The 12,749-nt window shown below is 45.1% G+C and overlaps 1 protein-coding gene across 3 annotated transcripts; it reads right to left on the reverse strand.

Annotated features, from left to right (window-relative positions):
- Positions 1–14: 14 nt before the first annotated feature.
- Positions 15–12,575, reverse strand: LOC108147231 (neurofibromin). Of its 3 annotated transcripts, none has more exons than XM_017273626.2 (18): positions 12,253–12,575; positions 11,858–12,001; positions 11,414–11,798; positions 11,215–11,356; positions 10,564–11,157; positions 10,189–10,510; positions 9,581–10,133; positions 8,985–9,522; positions 7,336–8,927; positions 6,672–7,278; positions 4,249–6,604; positions 3,936–4,190; positions 3,780–3,875; positions 3,156–3,245; positions 2,642–2,844; positions 2,395–2,581; positions 2,168–2,333; positions 15–1,149 (listed from the first exon to the last, which is right to left on the reverse strand). In XM_017273626.2, the coding sequence occupies exons 1-18, from the start codon at positions 12,310–12,312 to the stop codon at positions 1,142–1,144; spliced, it is 8,298 nt and encodes a 2,765-aa protein (XP_017129115.1). In that variant the 5' UTR covers positions 12,313–12,575; the 3' UTR covers positions 15–1,141. The 3 variants fall into 3 exon arrangements, with proteins under 3 accessions (XP_017129115.1, XP_017129112.1, XP_017129114.1); XM_017273623.2 differs by lacking the exon at positions 15–1,149 and adding an exon at positions 1,157–1,988; XM_017273625.2 differs by lacking the exons at positions 15–1,149; positions 3,156–3,245 and adding an exon at positions 1,157–1,988.
- Positions 12,576–12,749: the final 174 nt, after the last annotated feature.

Raw genomic sequence — 12,749 nt, forward strand, 5'->3', positions numbered from 1 at the left:
CAGAAGTACATGTATTCATTGAACGTTTGAATTGAAATATTTTAATTTGTTCAATATTCTTTACATTGATAAATTTGGGACATTAACATTTTATAAATATCTTCAAGTGGCTGTAATATACAAAGATACATTTTTAATACACATATAGCAACACACACATATACATTTAGATTTATAATAAAGTACAGAATTCTGTTCCGTTTTTGCTCAACTGGTTTAAAAAAAATGTTGCTTTATTCCGAATAACGCCAAATACAGTTTAAAATCCATGTGCTGGAAAGTAAGTGTAACGGACTAATTTGTTGCGTTTATTGTTTAATAAGAGGTACAATTGTGTAACTTTCGTAAGGTTTTATTTTGGTTCGATTCTGTTCGTTTACTACTAACACTATTTCGATTAAAATCTTGGTTTGTGCTTAAAACTAAATTATATTTATAGCGGACTGGGTCGTTTTAAGCTTATCTTCGTTTAGTTTTTGGTGTTTCACAATTTTCTTGGAGCATGTGCCGAGAAAATAAATTAGTAAAGTCTAATGAGAGATGAACTTCGTTTAAAAAATGATATTAATTAGAATAAACAAAATAAATGCCATCTGATACATTTGATGCGGGGGAGATTCCTTTATAATACAAAATAATGTAAACGACATGTGGAGCATGCCGCTTTCTTAAAGCTTTAAGTTATCTTGAATTCGTTTCGTTTGATTTTGCCTTTACTTGCTTTCTTGGTTAACTCCGTTTTGCCTGATCGTGGTTATCTTCTCAGGAACTGGTGGACTTGGTGAGTTTAGTTGCAGTTGCGGATTGCAATCGTTGAAATGTACAATCGTTAATCGTTTAAAAATATTTCCGTTCGACATCTTCTTCGTATCCGCCTTTATCCACTCATTTCTACACATACATTATATACATTTGTTTTTACATAAATCGTTTCGAGCGTTCATTTTCTTTTTCGCTTTTAGTGCACATCTCTTCTGGACATTCTATACATACATATACCAATATATAAATATTCTATGATTTTGTACGACATTCTGTGGGGTTTTCACGTTCTCTAAAAGCACTTTTTAAACAGATTTAGGAAACGCATTACTTTTGCGATTAGTGTGGTACGTCTAGTGCGCGGGTTTGTAGTTGTTATTCATGCAGCTGAAAGTAAGATAAAAGTTGCATAAACATATCGAGGAAAGGAATATTTGGGGTGAAATGAAAATCTGGGCAAAAAAGCGGTGATAATTCATACAATTACTTATATATTACTTCTGTTTTATATCTGCTTTTATAAAAAGTAGTTGTTAAATAAGAGTATTTAAAATCTGATTTTTATATTTTATGTTTTTTGTCATTTCAAGCTAAATTAAGAGCAACTGGAAACTGATTTATTACTGGGTGAAAACTTTAAAATTGCAAAAAATTGAAGTGTTCTTGGCATGCATTTATCAGAAATATTTTTTGGTTCTCTGCTTAAATTAAGCTTTCGGAAATTACATTTATCGTTTCTTTTTTTCTGTTATATTTGAAACAATAAAGTGAATTTAATTTACCAACATGATTATGGAAATATTTGGTAAACGCTTTTAGGTTCCAGATATATCATCAATATAATTTTCGAATCTTGAACATCATTTTGCTAATGATTAAGTGAAATGCATTATTTTGTGGGTTTTTCTTTTGTTTAACAATTTGCATGTTTTTTGTTATAACAAAAATTTTGGGACAATGGTTCCATTATGATATTGCTTAGATTACTACTAATATATATATATTTTTCCAATCGTGGTGTTATTCTGTGGCATTTGTTTTCAGCTATTCTTAATTTGTTTTTATATTAGGTTTTAATAGTTTTGTATTTTACTTGTGGAACGTTCAATGTGATGGACTGTCGGTAATTCGATGTTTGGCGCGTGATTTGCTGTGTGAGGCGCGTCGCAGACTGCTGACGCTACCTGGGCAATTGTCATAAAAATCTAATGATTCCGATGAGAATGCTATATATCGCAATTGGTGTGATATAAAGAAAAGGTTAAGTTTAAGTAAATACTGATTGTACAACTCTGTGTTCGTTCAATGGGGTTTGCTATTGGAAAGTAAACGCTCTAGATTAAAGCAATGCAATACGTTCTCAGTGACTTGAGCAAAAGTTCACCAAAACCTACTTGATACTAACCTTTGTCTGTGGGGGAGCCTAGGGTCAGGCTACTCAGGCTGGAGCTCAGGTTGTAGGGACGCGGGGAGGGTGGCACCGGGGCGGATTCATCGCCTGGCAAACAGGTCTCAACCATGGCCTCCAAACAGTTGACAAACAGCTCCGAGGATTCACCCATCATGTTGTACTGCAAATGTATTGTTTTTTTTAAGAATAATATATTGTTTGCCATGTATTCGTGAACCTACTTTAGTAAAGGGTCCAGCAAATCGCCAGAGCCCGCCAAATCCACAGCTTTGAAGGAAGTGAAGCTGCTGTTGAGAGGGATCTTCACTGGCCAGCATATTTTGTATGATGTTCTGCACAGAGTTGAGCACCACTTGATCATGGGACACTGACAAAATATTGTTTATCTTCTGATCCAGCAGCGAATGGCTGAAACAGAACAATTTTTATAAAGCTTTTGTTAAAATACGTTATATATTTAGTACTCACATAACTGGAAACACCTTGGGAAATACCACAGAGCCTTCCGCCAAATACTGATACAAAACACGCGTTTCGCCCTCATCCGACGAATACTTGACCAAGGTGGCCAAAACAGTCAAGACCAGGGCTTGTATGGACAAATCAGGCAGGACCTCCGGGTCAAGCAGGACGTTTGATTCGTTGGACACTGACGAACGCGAACCGCGTTCCTATTGAAATTAATTTTACAGGAGTTAGTTAAGACACATCAAAATGGGCAATCCAATTACACACAGATATGGTTAAAACAAACTAGTGAGAATGGTAGATCTACGAGAAATGTGCATGTTGGTCATGGGGTGAACTTGATGCCTTTTTGGCCGCCTTCATTCAGTGCCATGCAGAGTAACCAAACTAAATGGCATTACAGCGAAACATCAATGGTATTTTAGAATGGATTTTAGTAGCAAACTTAGATAAATAGGGTTTAGTGGGGTAGTAGAGTTAGTTTAGCTAAGAGATAACTAAATTAGAGCAATACCTGACGTTCTTCGATGCCGGTTGCATTGTTCGGATCTTTGGTTGTCGGCACCGAGAATGAGCGTTGAGTTTTAAACAAAACCCGCGCGTTCTACGGATGTTTAATTTTATGTTCGAGTTGGTTGTTGTTTTTTGTCACAGTGTTGATGGTGGAGTTGTCGTTTTAGCGGGTTTCGGTAACCAAATCAAACGTAAATCAAATGACAATGTTCATGCGTAGTAGTAGTAGTAGAAGTGGCAGGTGGCAGTTACAGTTTATATTTCATATAGAACATATAGTAATATTGATATTGATGAGAGTTACAAGCACCAATTATGTGTAAGATTCGGCAGGCAGATTATGGCATAAATACGAGTATACATTGTGATATACATGAAACGTTTTTTTTTAATTAAATCAAACATAAAAAGAGAAAAGAAAAAAATCATTGAACGATTATTAGTTATGCAACGGCTGATTTCGACAGATAGTTGATATTACATAGTAAGGGGGATAAATAGATTATATAGGTTTGAAGATATAAACTCAAATAGATGGCCAAAAGTTACTATAGCAGATGGTTATAACCACTTTTGCACAGCGAATTTCGAACACAGCTCGGCCTAATCGATCATAAGTGATTACCTGAAGAGTGGGAACTTTGTGCTGGCGAGCAAACTGCAGAGCGGACTGGTCTAGGATATCCCAGCTCTTTTGTCGACGCGAGAGAGGCAGGCCAATCTAAGGGCAGATACAAAAATGTAACTTTGAATGATTTAAGTCCATGTTCTCTAAGCTCACGGCTTGCACTCCACTGGATGCTTCCCCATTCTCCACACTGCCACCTAGATCAGCGGGCCAGCGGGGCAGGGCGTGCTTCACATGACACCGGGAACGGACTTCCTCGGAAACAGCCACCAGAGCGGTCAAATAGGCCACACTATCCGGGGTAACTTCGAACTTGTCACGATGCAGCGGCTTGGCAATGATGCCCAGCAGCATGGTCAGGACTCGAGAGGTGCGGGAAACAGTTGTGGGCGTAGGATGGCGGAAACCCTATAATTACGGAACAATTTTTAGCTAATCCTCTGATCCATATGAACTCCAAACTTACCTTGATCAAATGCCCTACCAGGGCAAAGTGAAAATTGCTGCGGAACGAAAGGCCCACGGCGTGATCCAGCTGCTTAAAGTGCCACTCCAGCTTTTCCCTTGTCTTCATCATGACCTCGGCTATGGTCTCCTTCTTGTCGAAGCAGCCCTGTGACTTGAGCGTGTGTAGGTTCTGCTCGAGCAGGGCCAGGCCAGCACCGTACAGGGTAATCTCGTCCAGCTGCAGCACGGAAATGGCCACCCAAAAGAGGGCCCGATGAATGGGCGACTCCGGGCGCAGCAACGGCTGAATGCGGGTCAAACACATGACCAGTGCCTCGATCAGGATAAGATCGTTAAAGGATTCCAGGGCCTTGACCAGGATGCGCAGCAACTGCTTCACTTCGTGGTCCGTAACACTTTTGCTGATGCAGCCGTAAACTATGAGAGCTCTTGGCTGCAGTGCTGGATTGTAGCAAAAGGCAAAGCTGCGGGCCAACGAAGTCCAGGTGTTTAGCCAATCGCAATCGGGAACATCGCGCATGCAAGCCTCCATGATTTCGAGTAGAGCATCCGTGATGACCTCCAGCGATGGTAGCGACAAGCGCTCCCGATCCGCGGGCAGCGGTTGAGTGACCCTCTCATTGCCCAGCCACTTGTCCGTGGGATGACGGCAGCTGGAGCGGAATGCAGTCACTGCTGCCGACTTGACCTTGCTGATGCCAAAAAGCAGATAGAACTTGGGCAGCGAGAACTCATCCAGGGACAGTCGGAGTACTCGCTGCGCCTCCTCCGAAAAGGAGGGATTCGTGCAGGTGCACAGCGAGTGAATGATGTTGATCACCAGGCCGTGGGTGGAGGCTCGCATGGACAGCGATCCCGAGCAGACCAAAAACGTGATGGTGTGAAAGAGGTAGGGCACCGATGTGGCCACGTCCAAACAGTTGTTGAAGGACAACATGAGCAGGTACCGTCCAAGGATGGCTATGTCGTCCCACATCATGTGCTGCTCCAGATACTGAGTGGGATTCGTGCAGGATTTGTCCATGACGCGGCACATCCGGGTTATGACCTTCTTGGACACCAACTGGACGTTGGCCGAAGCAAGAGCCACTGCAGTGTCCGCCATTATCTCCACTTGTGGTGAGCCCAATCCGTATGTAATCGATTTATGCAGGAAATTATCCAGAACCATGTCGATGAGCTCGGGAATTTGACCAATCGATCCCCATATCTTCGCCTGCACTGAGGGATACATTTCCTTCTGGTCAATGGTTAAGTTAATGAGCTTGTCGAGGATTTGGGAAACCTTTAGCTTCTTGGAATCGTCGTTGGACTTGCAAAACTTGACTAAGTTCTTTAGCCATGGCGTCATGTACTCCAAACACAAATGCTTCAGCTCGATTGTGCTGCGCTGGAAGCCCTGAATGGACTCCTCGAGGAACTCCAGAGTAAGGTGCGGTTCGTTGGTGGCCAGCTTTTCGCTCACAGACTTAATAAATATGGTGTTGTTTGAGGGTATGCAGAGACCTTGGGTTTCGAGGAGTTGTCCCTCAATCTTCAGGTCAAAGGTGGCGGTCAAAGCACACAGCAAATTGTAGGCAGCAGTCCTTAAATTTGGATCGCATGAACCCAGATTGAGCAGCGCCATGTTTAGCAGTGTTCCCGGCACATCCTTTGGTCGAATCTTTTGGTGCACTGTTACTGAATCCGGTTGACTAAGCTCCCAGCGATTTCGAATGTGGATGATGGCCTGGACAATATTATCGCAATCATTGTGAATGAAGCTCAACTGGCCACTTTCATTCGTTATGGACAGGGTGAACTGGTTGTCGTCCACCAGACACACCTCCTCAATTTCAGAGGCATAGTAGACATCGTTTAGGAGCACCGAATGAGCCAGAACCTTGGTTTTTTCAGCCGACGTAATCTGCAACGCAGTGGGACCCACTTTGATGGCCACCTTGGTGTCTTTGTGGCTGAGTTTCAGCGCGTTGCTAAACACCTTGAGATCCTCGTCCAACGAAAGAGTGGCTCCCGGCAACTTCTGCTGCTCGGCGTCGATGAAATCCGTGAGTTTGTTCGGCGACTCCAGGAACAGAAGCTTGCGATTTCCCTTCAACGGTGCCAGGATGCGATCGTGGAATTTGGTGTATTCGCGCACCCACGAGTTGCAGTTGTAAATGTACACCGCATGGACATTTTCGTAAGCTACCGTGGGCAGAACGTAGAACCACTTCTGCAGGAATTCGGTGCGAAAGCGATTATCCGAACAGGTGTGCGTGAAATCGATGACCACCTCGAAGGGCGAGTGGCAGAAGGGCTTTAGCGTGAGAATGACATGGTAGATAAGCAGGTCCCCGTTTGTTTCTCCAATCCTAAAAAAAAGTAATGCGAAAGGTAAATCATTAATGATTTAAATAAATCCGCTTATAAGCAACTCACTTGTATCTTCTTGCAATGTAGTAAAATACAGGGTAACCAGATTTGCTGGTTCCCGCCTGGTAGAATATATTCATTGATTTAAGCGTCTTGAACTCCTCTTTCTCGTGCATCTGGTGCTTGACCATAATTTCCTCGAAGTTTGTTGATGACATGTCAATGGAGCTCCAGCGCGCATAAGAGCTGAACATCATGTGCGAGTCCACGGGCTTGTGCTCCGGCGGACCCAAGTAGGCCAGCAGAGTAGCCATTTTGTCGAATGGACGCCTTCCCACCGCCTTGTGATCCCGACTGCTTGACAAATAGTCGCCGATCTTCTCCTGGTGCGTCCACAGCAATCGATGCAGGGCCAGAACATTCGCATCCGAAATAAAGCTCATGCTGTGCGAGGTTTGATCCACGGTTTCGCAATCCGAGGCAATCTGGATGAAGAACCGTCGACCGGCTTCGAAGTGATCGCGCAGGAAATCGTTAAAACACAGCATGTGCTGCTCCTTGGAGAACTCAACGTGGTTGGCAATGTTCTGCAGGATCTTTGACATTAGCATAAGACCTCGTTTAGCTGAGCTGTGAACCTGCTTGTCAACGATTCCTAGTTCTTGCGGGGAAACTGAAAAATTTAGAGATTAGTACGGGATTTGATTTAAGAATTTATTTTAAATCAAACCTATGGCTGGATTGATGAAGCGCAAGAAGATGACTGTGCCCACTGCACCAATGTTGTTCTGCAGCAGATTCGGAAAGCGTTTGCTTAACACTTGGTACAGGCAATGACACATGGAGCGCAGCTGCGGTGGAAAGCGATCGGACGAGTTGATAATGGCATCAAACACCTTCTGGGTTAGGGCGATCAAATTGTTCCTGTGCTGCTCGATGTCCTCGGTGGGATCAAGACGAGCTGGATCAACCTCAAAGCAGGTCTCCTCTTCCTCATCGAGCAGCGGTCGAATCAGCGGCTCCAGAAGCATTTGCAGATAACTAGCTCCATAAATCTTGAAGCAGAAGGCCATGATCTTGCTGCCCAATGAATTTCCACGGAAAAGCGTCTGCATGCAATCGGAAACCTCCACCTCGCGATAGAACATGTTCCATAGAAGGGGGGACAACAGGTGCTTGGCGTCGAACAGCGTGACCAGGACCCTGGCCAATTCGTCCATCTGGGAAGTGGTTACCACATTTGCCAACGCCATAGCAATGGGCAATTCACCCTTGTCGCTGATCATTGTGACCAATTGGACCAGTTGCTCAAAGCGATCTGCTAGCACTGTTTCAGCCAAGGTATCGAACTCGGTGCCTTGCTGCAGGATTTGGGTGAGCACCTCCATAAAAGCCGCACGAGTTTGCAAATCCGGATTATAGCCCAGATCAATCGAGTGCATCAAACCCGAGTCGATGTTGGCACCTAGCAAATTGGACATGGCCAGGATGGTGGCATTCCTTAGAGCAGTTAGCTTTCCAGCTGCCATTCGAGGACGTGGCGGCAACAGTGGAGTATTATTCATCTCCTTTTCCGCCTCAGAGCTGTCGATGCAGTCGTTCAGAAGGTTCATAAACAGGGTAAAGTACTTTAAAAAGAGCGCACTCTTTGCGTCCATTAAATCCCCTCGATCCGATTCCTCTGGCTGGAGGGGAAGACCACGAAGCAGGGCCGCCACTGCCTCCATGCAGGCTTGATCCAAGTCTCGAAAGATAAGGGAAGTGTTGGTGAGTATGGCGGCATCAGCCGAACTGGGCGGCGCAATCTGATGCGAGGTGCCCATCACCCAGTCGGTCAGGTATTCCACCAGCTTGTTCCGAAACTTCATCTCCTGGCGAAAAGCGAGATCGTCGCGACGCTTCATCATCACTTCGACCAGTTGGCACAGTTTTGTCTTTATTCTGATGGCGTATACGGTCATGTCCAGGTGGCGAACATAGCGTACAATTCCCAACATCATGCCCTCGATACTTGTAACTCCCAAATGTTCCGACGGCGAGGGCTGCTCGTTATTGGGATCCTTACTGGCCTTGGGATCCAGAATAGACTTCATTATGTAAATGGTGTGCTCGATGAACTGCGTGTTGATGTCGGTCACATTGACGTTCACCTGGCCCTGTTGGTCGAAAAACTTTTCCACGATGGCCCTAACCTGGTCGAAGAGTATGGGATACAATTGAGTGGACATTTCCTCGCCCACTAGTTCCTTCACATTCTTCTGGATGTTCAGGCCGATTTTCTCGTTGCTGCAGACCAGAAGTCGCAATAGTTGGCCAACGAATCTAGATTTAAGAACTTGGTTAAAGAAGTCAAGAAATAAAAGTAAATCTTAATCTTACTGTGTTACTGGACAGTAGCTGACATCTTGAGGCGGTGCTGGTGGGAGTGTGGAGAGCGAAACCGTACTAGGATGCAGTGAACCATGACCGGAACTCGTGGAACTGGAGTACAGAGAGTTTTGAGCTAGAGATCCCAAAGAGGCGTTGTTCTGCGATTGCTGTAGCAGCATTTGACGGCTACTGCTGCGTTTGTGTAGACAGACGCCGCCCAGAGCCAAAAGAAACCAAGTCATGTTGGCCCATTCGTTGATCTGCTCCTCCAGGTCATGCTCTGAGCTCTGGTGACTCGCTCGTCGCTTTCCCATGCCACGATGGAAGACCTCCGCCTGGCCATCTTCACCCTTGCTTTTGGGATATGTTTGCAAAACCTTGCTGGACACTTCCCAATTGCGAAATGTCTCCTCCCAAGCCGGTTGCACACCGTGGACACAATGCTCAATCTTCCGCAATAGGGTCATAATGCGCTTTTGAAGCGTAAGGCGGCTCAGCACATTGCCATGGCTGTTGTCAAAGAAACAAATGCGAGAGTCCGTTGCAGCTAAAATGGAACAATTTAAATTAAATACAGGTAAAGTAGATGTAATTAAAAAACTCACATGTGGAGAGCTGAGCTAGCTCTTGGTAAATGTGATAATTCGGCATAATGAAGCCGACTGTCAGCTCGTCGGAACTGCAGCAGATCTCTGCCTCTTCACATAGCAATCCGAAACAGGACAGCGAAGTAAGCACCGCATCTAAATCGACGCTCCACAGGTACATAAAGAAGACCACCTCCATCTTGATGTGAGCTTGTTTGCAAATGGCAATCTGACTGCCCACATGGGCGTAATCCTTGTGCCGCTGCAGAAACGTATTTCGGCAGATTAGGATCTCGCGCAGCCACTTTAACACATCCGTGTAGTTGGCTATTTGGTGCTGAATGAGCTTTTGCGAGATGGAAAACAACACCTGCGAACTGACGTCCCAGAAGGTGTTGATGGGAGCCTCTGGATTCCAAACCTCAATCTTTTCTGGGGCGTGCAGAGCGAGCAGCGCCTCCATAGCCTCCTGCGCAACATCCGGCATAGTAGTTTGGTGCACCAAACTAACCAGGCCATTGATCAGCTCCAACGTCGAGCTCTGCACTTCGTGGGCCACTTTTCCCTGGGTCTGCAATATAATATGCATTTTATAATTGAAAGGGATAAAGAAAATATTAACTCACATTCAACAAAAGCGTGGGATCAGCATGGATCAGTCGCACAAGCAGCAGCAATAGCATTTTATGGGCGGGACCCTCTTCAGCCCGGGTCAAACCTTTTTGGGTGTCCTTCGATTTGAGCGTCAGAGATGTTATATAGCGCAGTGGGGTATGGGCTATATAGCCCTGAGTGGCTTTGTTGAGAGTATCCGTAAACAGAGCCCTTAACTCGGCGGAGCGGTAATGAACCACATCTGTTTGTGGCCACCAGGACAATCTGGGTTGGTTGACAATCCGGAAAGGGTTCTTGTTTTGCAGGCGAAAGTCCACATATATGTGTGCCAGCCTAATCGATCAAGTAATTTAAGATTGAGTCATTGAATTACTTGTATTAATTACCTCAGAAGAGAGCAAACTATGACGAAGTGATAAGCCTGCGGCGATGATAGATTAAGGCAAACTTTTAGCGCCTCGATGTTGTGGGGATTTATTCGGAAGCAGGAAACCCAGCAGTCAATCATCAGCTCGATATCCGCGAAGTTATACCCCTGGCCGCGTGAGAAGGGCTTGGCTGGATTGAAGAGAAGCGCTTTGAGATCGTTTATGAAGAACTGCACCAGCTTGAAGACCACGTTGTTGGAGTCGGTGTTGTTAATGTAGGTGGATGCCTTGCAGAGCTTCACACAGGCAATGGCCGAGGATTCGGTGACCTGTTTGGAGGGAGAGTGCTGGCCTAGGCCCCGTTTGATGCTCTCGATGAACTGCTTGGCCGAGAAGTCCTTGTCCCGGGAAGTGGATTGACCCGATTTGGAGGCAACCTTTTCCTTATCCTTTTCTTTTTCCTTCTCCGACTGTTGCAGTTCGTTGACGACGGCCTCGAGGCAAGAGGGATTTAGTATTAGCAGGAGCATTTGCAGCGGCCAGACAAGGGTCTTGCTTTTCTTATTCTCGGTTTTGAAGTACTCCACAAAGTCCATCAGGGGTTCCCAGCAGCTAAGGGTATACAAATCTATAATATGGGCACTTAAATACTTTTAATTTAAGACCTACGTGGATATATCTCTATTGGTGCCTCGTTGCAGGTCCTGGAACTCCTGTGGATGGTACTCAATCCAGTTCCAGATAGCCTTCTCTAGTGAGTAAAGCAAGATCAAAGGAGGTGCACGCTTTGAGCGAAACTTTGTGATGGTTTCTAAAAAATATGAGCATTTAAATAACCTTCAGTGGGAAAATGAGTAAGTGCACCCACCTTGTAAGAGCTTGGTAAGTTTGATCATGTCCATATCGATGTGTTGAATTAATTCGATGTCGTTGTAGTCCGGATTCTCCTCAGAGCAGGATGTCAGCTCCTGAATCCTGGCCGAGATGCGATTGAACACAGCCGAAAAGTGATTCTGCGACAGGGCAAAGAGCACCTTCGATGCCAGGGCCTTGAGCTGGGCAGCATTCGGATTACTGTCGCTCTGGACATCCACAAACTGGGAGATTTCGCGCAGCAGGAGCTTCACATTCATGGCCTCCTCGAAACGAGCTGTGTCCTTGGTCTGATTGGTCAAACAGCGCTCCAGGGTGGTCAGTATGATGACCAGCGACTCGAAATAGCAACGCTCCGGCTCATGGCGATTTTGAAGAGCCTGCAATAAGATACCTTTTTGTTTACTATTTAACGATGAGGTTTGCTGGCAGTACTCACCGCCTCATTGACCCTTTGGAGCATTTTAGTAAGTCCGGAAATAACCAGGGAAAAGCGATATCGCGATATGTGGATTAGACAGGCCACCAGTTGGTCCTGGCTCATCCTGGCCTGCGTTCCGTAGGCTCCGATTCTGTTCGGCAGCTGCAGAATTGATTAGTATTAGAATTGATTGATTATTTCCATTTCATTCATAAGTGCCATTCAGTGTTATTGTTATTGTCGCTATCTCGCTCTCCCACGCATTTGATTGAGAGCACACACGCATAGAGTGCGTGGGCCACACATACACCCAAACGGAGAGAGCATGTGTGGGAGGGCAAGAAGCAGAGTAGCAGGTACATTTTTTCGCCTGGGAAAACGCAGCTGCGGAAAAGCCGTGGAAAAACACTTGCCTGATCTTCAAAACGGGCCAAAAGGGCACTAGCCCACTCGCCTGGCTTTTGTGTGGCCATTTTGTGCTGTTCTCACAATTATTTATTTGTTTTTTTACTGCATTTTTGTAGGTAAAAATGGAACCTTTTCACTGCGTTTTGGCAAGTAAAATGGGAACCATTTGTTTGGTGGGCAGAAGGAAAAACAATGGGGTGAGTCCCATTTTGGTTGGTAGTCCCAGGTCGCCCTTTTTTGGCTCAGAAATCCACTTCCTGCTTTTATTTTCACAATTTTCTATCCTCGCGAACTTATATTATTTTTTTCCTTCCAGTCGCGTACTAAGTAGAGATGGGCATTGCCAGTTAGAGGTGAGCCTTTCGCCTTGCGATAGTTTGCTCAGGGTGACCATCATGCCATTGGCTAAAGGCGAAAGCGCGGTTTTTTCAAATTGGTTTTGAACGGCATGTTTTTGGTCACTCTTTTGCAAAGCCACTACTCGAAAATTTCATGAAAATTA

Source organism: Drosophila elegans, unplaced genomic scaffold, assembly GCF_018152505.1.
Source record: "Drosophila elegans isolate 14027-0461.03 unplaced genomic scaffold, ASM1815250v1 contig_476, whole genome shotgun sequence".
In the NCBI taxonomy this organism is placed as follows: domain Eukaryota; kingdom Metazoa; phylum Arthropoda; class Insecta; order Diptera; family Drosophilidae; genus Drosophila; species Drosophila elegans.